At 43.1% G+C, this 12,344-nt stretch overlaps 1 protein-coding gene across 1 annotated transcript in view; it reads right to left on the bottom strand.

Annotated features, from left to right (window-relative positions):
- LOC308102979 (mucin-4-like) overlaps window positions 1–12,344 on the bottom strand; it is a gene marked incomplete at both ends in the record, with an annotated part of 33,142 nt that overhangs the window by 8,777 nt on the left and 12,021 nt on the right. The window contains 10 exons of the mRNA XM_080452832.1: window positions 3,498–3,693; window positions 3,870–3,928; window positions 4,081–4,101; window positions 4,993–5,112; window positions 6,032–6,151; window positions 6,995–7,187; window positions 7,995–8,173; window positions 8,639–8,791; window positions 10,006–10,242; window positions 11,269–11,559. Of these exons, the coding sequence (XP_080308958.1) occupies window positions 3,498–3,693; window positions 3,870–3,928; window positions 4,081–4,101; window positions 4,993–5,112; window positions 6,032–6,151; window positions 6,995–7,187; window positions 7,995–8,173; window positions 8,639–8,791; window positions 10,006–10,242; window positions 11,269–11,559 (1,569 nt within the window). The remainder of the gene's footprint in view (window positions 1–3,497; window positions 3,694–3,869; window positions 3,929–4,080; window positions 4,102–4,992; window positions 5,113–6,031; window positions 6,152–6,994; window positions 7,188–7,994; window positions 8,174–8,638; window positions 8,792–10,005; window positions 10,243–11,268; window positions 11,560–12,344) is intronic.

Raw genomic sequence — 12,344 nt, 5'->3', positions numbered from 1 at the left:
AGATATACACACTACTACACGGAATGTCATACAATCAGCTTACAGGTTACTGGTATGAAGAGTGAAAAATATGTACAAGAGAAGAAAGAGAAAAAGGGGGGGGTAGGGGGGTAGGTTAGGACTTGGGGTAGGTTAAGACTTGGACAGGGGCCATTTTCTAATTGCAGCCTCCTGAAGGTGTGAAAGTGAGTAGGGTTTTATACTCCTTTACTCCTTTTGGTAGGGCATTCCACATTTTTGATGAATAGCATGAGAACGAGTTCATTCCCTTGTTGAGCCAAATCTGGGTTGAACATGATTTGTGGAGCTGCCTCTGGTGTTATGATCATGGACTTCGTTAACATTTTGGAAGTATTTTGACAAATACAGGGGGATCCCAATGTTGTGGTGTATCTTGAAGACCAGGCCCATAGCAAGTTGCTGTACTCTGTCCTAGAGCTCTTCACAGGTCAAAAAAAAAGTTTTTAAGGCCTTGGAGGTGTTCCTAATATGCAGGACTGGGCCTTGTCCACATCGGTGCATGCGCGTCAATCCCGGGGGGGACGGGGGGGTTTTGTCCTCCCCTAGCTTCAGATTGGACCCCCCCAAGTCAGATTGGACACCCCCCAAGTAATTTAGGATAATTAAACAATACTTTTTTCATTTAAGTTAATAGAATCCGAACCCGCTTTTGAAATCATGACATGCACTAATAAACACTAATTTATCCCCCCCCCCGTGTAAATCCCAAAATGGTTTGGTCCACAGCACCACATTCCTCCTCACTGCACGGTGAAAACACTCGCCCCAAAACACACTCGCCCCTATTTTTTCCGCCGACCGAGGCCGCCGGATATACCCGGGGCGAGTGTGTTTTGGGACGATGCGTTCTTGTATTGTATCTATCCATTCCCGGCCACACAGCAACATCCAACATGTGGTTTTTCACCGGTTTGTTTACAAGTCGAATTTGGGGAAAGAGCTCAACAACATAACGAGACACGAGAGGATACAAGAGCTATCTGTGCTAGCTGCAAAGTGTGCAGATTTAAGCAAGTATTTTAAAACAGTGAAAGCTACAGAGGAAAAAGAAACAGAGAGTGATAGACCCCCGCCGACTCAAACTAACGACCACGGGAGTTTATCATCAAATCCAAGGATTCGTAGTGTATAATTATAAACAAACAACCTCCTGGTGCTTCCAAGTTGGGGGGTAGTTTGACCAAAACCAAAGGTATTGAAGAGGAGGATATGGATAATGTTACGGTCATCAGAGATCAAAGGATTTAGCAGCTGCCATTCTGATAATGTTAGGAGAATGGACTGACAGGAGTGACACTACGATCAGGTAAGACCATGTATTATGCAAGTACATAATGAAGTTGACCAAAGTTTCTCAGGTGCATTATATTTGTTATTAGTGTCTGTCTATCCTTTGAAACAAACCAACTCCAAGTGCGGCTGCATCAGTGATGAGTACGTTTACTAAGTTAATATAAAGCAAACTTCATGTTCTGAACAAAACTCACACGTCTCTGTGCCAAACCTTCTATTCGTTATACTTTACAGTAGCTATTGATAATCGTAGATGGTTGATGCTCAATTCCTCTGCTCTGCTCATTATTTGAAACAGCCAGTGGTGGGTAAAATAAAAATGTATATTACTCCTACTTGGCAGTTGGCTGTGCCTCGGCCTGTGTTTTGCCTTGAGGTGATCAGGGCTACTCATCCCCAAGTCATTTAGAATAATAAAAAATGAATGTTAAAATAGTATTTTGATATTAAATCAGTAAAATTAGGCAAAATAACATAACCCTAAAACTGCATCGGTGTCGGTGGTGCCGTTGCAACACCTGTAGCCTCCATAGGTGTTGATACAGAGAGCGGGGGGGACACACACATGCTCCTTGGCCTTGCACTCATCCAGATCTGTGGGAGAGAGAACAGTCGACACAGAGTCAAAGTGGGAGAGAGAGAGAGAGAGAGAGAGAGAGAGAGAGAGAGAGAGAGAGAGAGAGAGAGAGAGATAGAGATGCTGCCTCGCCAGCACTTGTCGACCATCCAGAATATCCAGCCAAAAGAATATAACAGCCAGCACAATATCCAGCCAACCTCATGCAAACCACCCTATCGCTTTCAGAGTCAATACTTCAGTGGCTTCAAGAGGATTGAAGTGGATATCCTATAGATGTAACTCGACACTGTGAAAATGTACTATGCTGATTTGTCATTCCGCTCATGTTCTGTGTGAGAAGAATCTAAATGTAATTTCCTTCCTTTCATAGTATTAGCAAAATTACAAGAATTCTTTTTTTATGGTATAGTATATCACAATGAACAGTAATCCTATATTAAAATTGGCTTACAGGAGGGACCGGCCGGCCGGGCATAACTTAAACCAAACGTGCCCTGAATTAATAAGGTAAATAAATATAGCCATAATAGTAAGCAAGCCGAAAACGTGATGCCGAGCTTGCCTGGCGCTGCCGCGGTTTATTGTGCTGACATTGTGTGAATTGATCAGCATGTTCAGATTCTGCATTGGCCGGGTTATTGCGTGGGTGAAATAGTCTCGCTGTCCCTCCCTCTCTCCCTCCTCCCCTCCCTCTCTCCCTCCTCCCCTCACTCTCTCCCTCCCTCCCTCTGGTGACTGAATTTCCCTGCAGGATCAATAATAGTCTATCTATCCATCACCTTCCCTCTCTCTCTCGCTGAGTGTGCTCTCGTCTGACGTCACACACAACCTCCCTCCCCCTGCCTTCCCCTTTCCCTATCCCGCTCTCTTTCATCAGGGGTCTCCAATATATGGGCATGCTTAATGACAATGAGTTGCAATGATGGCGGCGATCTCAATATATGGGCATAATCTGGGCCCACACACCGACCGGTATCTCCACATTATTGTGCTGTGTGTGGTACTGTATGTCCATATTTGGGCTGATAATCATCATCCATTATCAGCATATGCCCGTCATGCCAGGGTTATTGAATTGGCAATGACTCATGAATGTCTAGTCCATATATGGTCATATCTGCTCACCCACCACAGACAGACAGGCAGACAGACAGCACACCCCACCCACCCACTCACCCGCAACAGCTTGATCTTTATGGTTGATATTGATAAAGTCACAAGGTTTCTTTTCTTATGATGATGCCAGGAGAACTTAAGACATGTTCAAATTACCTCTTTGACTTCTGACTAATCAAGATGAAAGCAGCATTATTTTCAGAATGACAACCATGTAGACTTACTGTATTTTTGAAGTTTTACATTGTGTTGCATTGAGTGGACAGAGCTAAAGTTAACCGCTTGAACCCCAGCATCCATATTCTGAGGGGAACATTGGCCAAAGATACGTGGTGAGACAACTCAGGTCCAGTTTACTAAGTCACAGAGGGTTTAAGTGGTTAAACACGTCATACTATCCATCGTATGACACTGTTGCGTGCCACAACTATCAGCCAGTCTATAAATCAGGCTTAAATTAGGGTTAAGAACGATGTGACATCTTTACCTCCGACCTCCGCCGTTTTGATGCCATAGTAGCCGCTGACCCTGTTCAGGTAGTCTCTGATGTACCAGTGTGGCGTGTCGCTGGACACATTGATGCGGAACTCTTTAAGACCCAAACTGGAGCCCGAACCCGGGCCTTTTTTTTCTTTGGCACTGTAGAATTTGTTCTGGAAGCCTGTGGACAGAATCTTCTCCAGCTGAAGAAAAGAGTTTTGTGTGGATCAGTGTTGAAGCGCTGTTATCTTATTCACACACACACACACACACACACACACACACACACACACACACACACACACACACACACACACACACACACACACACACACACACACACACGCACACACACACACACACACACACACACACACACCTGTTTGAGTGTTTGACTTGTGTTGCTCCAGCCCATGGAAACATTGAAGAAATAAAACCCTGCGGAGACAAAACAAAAAGCAACAGCCTCACTGATGACCTCACATTACCATATTTGGGCATGTTTGCCATGGCGACAGCGGAAGCCGCGCCATGCTACGGTGCACTACTGAGGAAAGGGAGAGAGGAGGAAGCCGTGTGGGAGATCTCACCTGGAGGATTGGCAGAGTCACCTGTGAACACACACAACCACAGTAGAGTTCACTTCATTGTGGATGTATCATAAACAGTGGTGGACAGGACAGTAACCAAGTACATTTACTTGAGTACTGTACTTAAGTGCATTTTTTTTAGTATCTGATTATGTGGCTTTTGGATACTTATAATTTAAAAAACAGCAGATCTACAAGCTCACGACGCGCTGCATCGCGTTGCCGAGCTTGCAGATGGGCAATTTTGGCAAATTTTCGGACCATGTTACTAGCCCCTATTAACGTACTACAACAAAAATGCTAAAACTAAACCTAAAATGTATAAATTTTAAAAAAAACTAAGCCTTTTCAAAAAACTATAAACTAAACTAGCAGACCCACTTTAAAAACAAATTAAAACTAAACTGAAATTTAAAACGAATTAAAAACGAATGAAAAATGCTAAACTGTAATAACTTTCGTAGACTACATACCATAGCCATTCAGGGGGTCCCAAGCTAAACGGGTCCATTTGGTTCCATTTCTACACTCTCAGAGTTACTGTATGGGGGTCTGTGGCCTAATGCAGGGGTTCCCAAAGTCGGGGTCGCGACCCCACTTGGGGTTGCGGGAGACTGACGGTGGGGTCGTGAAATTATTTTGGGTCACAAAAAAATAATATTTAAAAAAACTTTTTTTTTCTTTTACCAGTTTAATACATTTCAAATGCGAACCGAACGTGCACGTTTATATGCATAAATTACCTCCAGGTTTAGGTGGGGTCGCGAGTCAATGGCCGCCTTATTTTGGGGTCGCGGGCTGAAAAGTTTGGGAACCCATGGCCTAATGCATAGTAAACTGGGGGTCCTTGAAATGAAAGTGTTTGAGAACAAGTGGTTTAGTTCAAAGGTGTGTGTGCAGTGTAGTACATACCACATCCATTAGCAACCTTGGTGCTCTGGTACCTGCAGGAGCAGCGGTGTGAGCCTGGGCTGTCGATACACTCATACTTGGCGTTGGGACACGCTTTGGGATCCTGGCACTCATCTACATCTACAATACACAGAGAAATACACATGTATTATTTACATCATTAGTACACTGTGAAATACTCAGTGTCCATTTTGCTCTGAGAGTGTACAAATGGAACCAAATGGACCCGTAAGTGACGGGTCCTTTTGGTGTGTGTGTGTGTGTGTGTGTGTGTGTGTGTGTGTGTGTGTGTGTGTGTGTGTGTGTGTGTGTGTGTGTGTGTGTGTGTGTGTGTGTGTGTGTGTGTCAGTGTGTGTGAGTGAGTGAGTGTGAGTGTGAGTGTGAGTGAGTGAGTGAGTGAGTGAGTGAGTGAGTGAGTGAGTGAGTGAGTGAGAGAGAGAGAGAGAGAGTATTTCTATGTAAACAGGTCAGACATTACATGAGGAACAAAACAAAAAAACCCAAAAAGTTTTTTTAGGACATCTCCATTACCCCTCCATGTGTGTGCCCACCCCTTCCTTTTTTATGCGAGAGAACTATACTGGATCCCAATCTACACTGTAAACTGCTGTGTTCATTTAACTCCGTATGGGTCCATTTAGTTGGATTTGTACACTCTCGAGAGTTACAGACCCATAATAAGGGTCCATCTGGACCGCTGGTGGTCCCCGGACCTGACATGGAGAACCAGCGGTTTAGTTCAGTGGCTCTCAAAGTGGGGTCTCAGATCAGTTTGTCTCTGTCCACCGGAGGGCGCTGCTGAAAACACTAAATAACTCAAACCCACTGCCAGACCCCAAATGAGAGTTGATGAGCCATGCAGCTCAACTATGCACACCTCTAGTTTGCCTTGCTAGCTTATTACCAGTCGTCACAGTAGTAGTAATAGTAGTAGTACCAGTAATAATGGTATATTAAGCAAAACAAGTGGAACAATACAAATGACTGGACGCTGTACAGTTCACATCGATAGCAGCAGTGTGTCTGCATTGTTCAGTACCTGTGCAGTTGACTCCATTGCCAGTGTAGCCAGGCTTGCACGTGCAGGTGTAGTTGTAGGCTGTGCTGTTGCAGATGGCCATTTTGTGGCAGGGGAAGGTGAAGGGAGGCTGACAGAAGTCTATGACGGGAGGGAAGAGGAGAGGGGAACAAGGACAAGTACATTGCATTGAATAGCATTCCTGTAAATTAAACAGGATTAACAGTGTTTTCCCCAGACATAATGAAGTGTTACATAATGAAGAAAATAAGAGACCAACCACCCTAGAGCTTATGCTCGATGCTTTATTTTCAAGCTAACGCATCACATTTAGCTTGAAAATCAATCGACACCATCATGCGATGTATACAGTAACTCCAGATTAACCTCAGAGTTGGTATAGTGGACCATGGCATGGACCATGGGAATTATCATTATAAGCATGTGTTCTAGACCAATCGGAATTCTCAACAGGATATACTTTAACCCATTCAATCCGGGAACACATCTGTGTCACTTTAGATTTCTTTAGCTATTCAAAAATAGCAGATATACAAGCTCATAGCGCGGCACCGAGTGCCGCGCTATGAGCTTGTAGATCTGCTATTTTTGCAAATCTTTGAATATATATTCTACACATTTATTCTAAATCCTAACAGTTCTTTGAAAAAAACGTATGTTGCTATGTCAGTGGTGCTCCAACTTTTCCATGTCAAGGAAAATTAAATGTATTTGGCCGGGGACCCACATCTCAAAATATGTTGTTCCAGGGACCCCTCCAGAAGCACGTCAGAGTTAAAAATGTTCGCTTTAAAACATATTCAAAGATTTAAAAAAAAAATGTTGATCTACAAGCTCTATTTTTGAATAGCCAAAGAAATCTAATGAAATGAAATCTAGATGCGTTCCCGGTCTTAAACGGTTAATGCTGTGACCCAGGGGCTCCTAAATGTCCGCACATGTTGAATCCCAAGGCCCACTGACCGTTCTCAAAGCATTTGTATCCTTGTTTGTCATGGAAGACGGTGCGAGGGGGACACTCTCCGCAGGTGAACTGTTCTGGCTCCGGCTGGGACAGGCACTCCACCCCAGGGAAACAGGGCTTCCCTCGACACACGTCAGTGGCATTCTCACAGAATCTTCCCCGGAAACCTTTGGGACACAGGCACCCCACCACCTGGTACCATGGAGCAAAGAGATGGAGAGGAGAGAGTGGGGGAGAGAAGAGAGAGAGATATAAATACGGTATACAGTATATGGAAGAAAGAAAGAAAGAAAGAAAGACAGAAAGAAAGAAAGAAAGAAAGAAAGACAGAAAGAAAGAAAGAAAGAAAGAAAGAAAGAAAGAAAGAAAGAAAGAAAGTACTACTATCAAAAAAGGTCAAACCAAACATACTATGCCAGACACATTAACCACTTGAACCCCAGCATCCCTATTCTAGGAGGAACATTTGCCAAACAAAGCAGAGCTCACAACTCACAGCTCACGACGTTGGAACGCATTGTGAGCTTGTAGATTGGCAATTTTTGGCCTTAGACATTTGGTGTAGACGGGAAAAAAGCACAGTTGCAACTCAGGTCCGTTTCACTAAGACTAGACTAGAGGGTTTAAAGGAGTAGTTCACCCAAAAAAAGTACTTATTTTCTATCAATTACACACCCTATGAAGCCTTGAATTCATGTTTCTTATTTATTTTTTTTACATTCCTGAGCCAATAATTGGATAATAATAATAAAGATGCTAATGTATCCGGTAGGAGACACCAAGGAGACTCTTTGTGTCTCCTACCGGAGAGACCGCTGGTTATCAAATTATTGGCTTAGGAATGTGATAAAAACTAAACAATCTCCATGATTTCAATGCTTCATGGGGTGTGTAATTGATAGAAAATAAGAAATGTTTTGGGTGAACTACTCCTTTAAGGCAAGCGATCAAGTACTGTACATAAAAGATGAGACCATCCTCCCTGCTCTGTTGTTGTACCTGAAACTTCCCCTGCATGTGGTTCTCTGTGACGCTGTCGTACTGACAGGTTCCTCCGTTGTGACAGTTGCAGACCTTCAGGATCGGGGTGAACAGGGAACTGAAGAGTTTGTCGGTGACCTTGATGGTGAGGTGGACAGGCAGGATGCTGAGTGGTGTCCATGTCAAGTAGCCATCACCTGTAGCATACACATGCAGCCATTGTACACAACAAAGACTTCAGCGTTAATTTAACTCTAACACTCATATTGATGGCATTGCATGCTTCATGTGCAATTTTTGCTTCACCTTAGAGTAAAGTGATAGAGAGGAAGGTCGTCCCCTCTCCTTATATCTTTTCTTTGAAATGTTAATTTGATTCTGGTGTATAACACAAAGAATTGCCTCTGTACACATATAAACACACATACTCACACGCACACGCGCACACACACACGCACACGAACACACACACACACACACACACACACACACACACACACACACACACACACACACACACACACACACACACGTGTACATCCATATGTACATGTACATTTGAGTGTGTATCAGTATTAGCACTTTTGCAAAAATGTAAAGTGCGTTATAAATAGAATTTATTATTATTATCATTATTGTTATTAGTGATGTGTGTTTCTCACCATTGCCTATGGAGGTCTGTGGTGGTCTGGGGAAGAGCAGTGAGAAGGTGACCGAGTCTTTGTTGGTGTCCTTAGCGATGATCTGCAGATTCACGGTGGAGTTGACCTTACCTCGGATCTCTACGGGCTCTGTCACTATGGGAGGCATGTTGCCTGTACAGAACAGAAACACGTGCTTTAAAATCAAAACAACAGCAGGGGGCATGTCACTTTCATTTAGGCTGGGCAAGCAAGAGTTCATTTAATATTTTTCTATCAAATACTGGCAAATACATAATTAACTGAATGTATTTACAGTAATACAATACTGCTGCCTCAAGGCTATGTTGGCAGTGAGTCAATCTAATTTATTATTCTCTCTTACACAATTATTCTGACACCACAGGGACATTGTCTTGAACGTTTTATTATTGTCTTGAACGTTTTATTATTAGTTTGTGGCTTGAAACCCAATGCCAGTTATTTGATCGTTGTACTTGTCTTGGATTGATCCTCCATCATAGAAATACATTGCACCTGTATATCAGAGGAAATCTCAGAAATGTCCCTGAAATCAGATGAAGGGGCAAACCGTACCCCCAATATTTCTGCTGAAATTCATTTTAACACAATAAAACCGAGAAAGCATCTGTGTCATTATAGATTTTAGTGTTGCGTTGGCTATTCAAAAATAGCAGATATACAAGCTCACAAGCTTGTACATCAAGCTATTTTTTCAAAATCTCGTGTTTGAAACATTTTGAATATTGAGATTCTTTTCTAAACTCTATTACTGGTTTAGATGGCCTTTGTAGAACCGGCCTCAGGTCGTAATGGGTTAACCCATTTAGACCGGGGAAGCATCTTGTGTCATTTTAGATTTCTTTGGCTATTAAAGAAATAGCAGATATACAAGCTCATAGCGCAGCACAGAATGCAGCTCTATGAGCTTGTTTATCTGCTGTTTTTTGAAAAATCTTGATAAATGTGTGTGAATCTTGTTTAAAGCGAACATTTTTAACTACGATCTGTGCTTCTGGGGGTCCCTGGAACAACATATTTTGAGATGCGGCCAAATACATTTTGGGGGTCCTTGACGTGGAAAAGTTGGAGCACCACTGATATAGCAACGTACTCTTGAGATTTAGAAATAATTTTTACATATGTAATCTGCCGCGGACCCCATCTCAAAATATTTTGTTCCAGGGACCCCCAAAAGCAAAGATTTTAGTTAAAAAAATGTCCCTTTAAAAATATATATATATTCAAAGATTTGCACACATTTTCACGATTTTAGCCAAATAAATCTAAAATGACACAGATGCGTTCCGGGATTGAATGGGGTTAAATGAACACTGAGGATTTCACTGTGCAGCAGTGTTTCTTACCGTAGATGAGAGCCAGGTTGTGGTACTGCTCGTGGTCCTCCCAACTCTGCAGGCCCAGCTCAGTGCTTCCCGAGGCCAGGGTGTCGTGGACACACTGCCGATCCTCCCGGCAGCTCCTCCTGAGGTGGGCCAGCTCCGCGGGGCTCACCCCGGCCAGCAGCTCTGCCGTGGAGGTGGGCTGAAATGGGACCGAGGATGGGAGAGAGAACAGCAGGCTCTCCGGGACCGGGACCGCCCCTATAGCGGAAACACAGTGGTGTAAAGTAACTAAGTACATGCATACTCAAGTACTGTACTTAAGTACAATTTTGAGGTATCTTTACTTTACTGGACAATTATTTGTAAACTTTAGTTACTTTGTAGATTTTGATTATTACAAAGCATACATTAACCACTTCAGCCCTATTTAAACTTTGGCTATTTGAAAATAGCAGATCTGCAAGCGTTGTGGGCTTGTAGATCTGCTATTTTCAAAAGATTTTATACATATGATGAACTTGTGAAATGGGACATTCTGCGCAATGAGAACTTTTGCTTTTGGTATATTTTAGCGATCTCACAAATGAGATAGCATATAGAGTAATTACAAGAAAAATTCACTCAGAAATGTGACATATAAAGTTAGAATTGTATAGGGGTGGGGGGATGAGGTCTTTTAAATTTTTACGCAATGGCAGAAATGGGCTTCCATAGCTATGAGTATGACACAGAAAGAGATGAAGATGGGTTACATCATAGACAAGTACGGATGAGTATAGATTCTGAAACTGAATCACACTGATTCATCACTGAATAATTCAGCAGTGCGTGCGTGCGACGTGCGTGCGTGTGTGTGAAATGCGAGGGACAAAGTCAACTAAAGTAATGGGGCTATACAGTACATTAGGGATGGGGCGGTTAGACGGTAACCAAAATGTGACCTGTTTAGGAGAAATTAACCCAAATTAAGTAATTCATAACAGAATATTAATGGAATAAATCACTTAAATAGAATCTACAATGGTTCCTTGTACAATATTTTACAATACCTAATTAAGAGCAGCAAATTAAGAGCAGAAAACAGCAGTATAGACTCAATCTATGTTACAATACATGTTTTAGGCCCTATTTGAACTGGCCCACAAGTAGGACTGCAATTTGTGATATGTGATATGACGTCATAGACGTTTATCCGCCCACATTCCAAATGTTTCACGTTTACAAAAAGAAACGGTACAAATGCCCATCCCTACAGTAGTACATGGAGATGTGGTGCAAACTCACAGGACATGCCGAAGCGATACAGATGCTCCTCAGAGGGGGGGTTGAGGCCCGCCGAGGGGACGAGCCTGCTGTCAGACATGACAAAGTCGTCCGTGCGGTTGGAGCTCCAAGAGCCCAGCAGCCCCACGGTGCGGTTGTAGAAGGCCTGGGGCACCTCCACCATGGCGGCCAACTGGGCACTGCCCTCCACCCTCCACACCACCACCTGCAGGCCCCCAGCGTACACTGCAGCGCAGCGCCTCTGCGATGTACAGCGCACGGCGAAGCCCTCCTCACCCATGTGCACTACACCTGGACGGACAGCAGTGGGCAGTGTTAGAGCAGTGATATGCGTGCGTGCGTGCTTGTGTGTGTGTTCAGTTCCTGATAAGAGTTAGAACCATGAGCCACATACTGTAGTGGAGGATGAACCCAACCACAAATGTTTCGATGCCAAGTGCATCTTCATCAGAGACTCTGCTGAAGATTCACTCGTCATCGGGCGTTAGTCAACATTCTGAGATGCTCCCGTGCTTATTCCTCTTGTATATATATATATATATATTTATATCCTCAATATAAAATGTGACTTAATGCCACCACCAATACACTTTGTGTAGTAGTGGTGGCTTCTATTTGCAGTTGCTTGCCTTATAGGTAAAATACTAACTGGAGAAAATAGTTGGGCACACTGCTTTGAACTAATAATTAAAAAGCCTTTAATGAAACGGCTTAGCGCCTATGCGTTTCAACACACAGTGTAATTCAGGGCCTTGAAGAAGGCTGTGAGTTCTATTTATTAATTAGGTGGAATACTGACTAGAGGGGTGCCCCCTGGTGGTTCAGCCAGTTAGTGCACGTTTGAATATCATATCATGTCTTGTACAGTACATGTCTCTCCTCTCTCTTCCTGTCACAATAATAATGTTTAATTTACATAGAGATCATACACAGTAAAAAGTGTTAGTTTATCCATTTGTAACTCTGAGAGCGTACAAATGTAACCAAATGGTTATATTTGAGTTACAGAGTTAAATGAACACAGTGTAGAGTGTCATTACGTTGCTGTCGGGCAGAAACCTTGTACAGTATATCCA

This window comes from Gymnoscopelus braueri (genome assembly GCF_963280865.1).
Source record: "Gymnoscopelus braueri genome assembly, chromosome: 16".
Lineage (NCBI taxonomy): Eukaryota > Metazoa > Chordata > Actinopteri > Myctophiformes > Myctophidae > Gymnoscopelus > Gymnoscopelus braueri.
The sequence above is the reverse complement of the archived record's forward strand: the minus strand, read 5'-3'. Positions and strand labels throughout refer to the sequence as shown.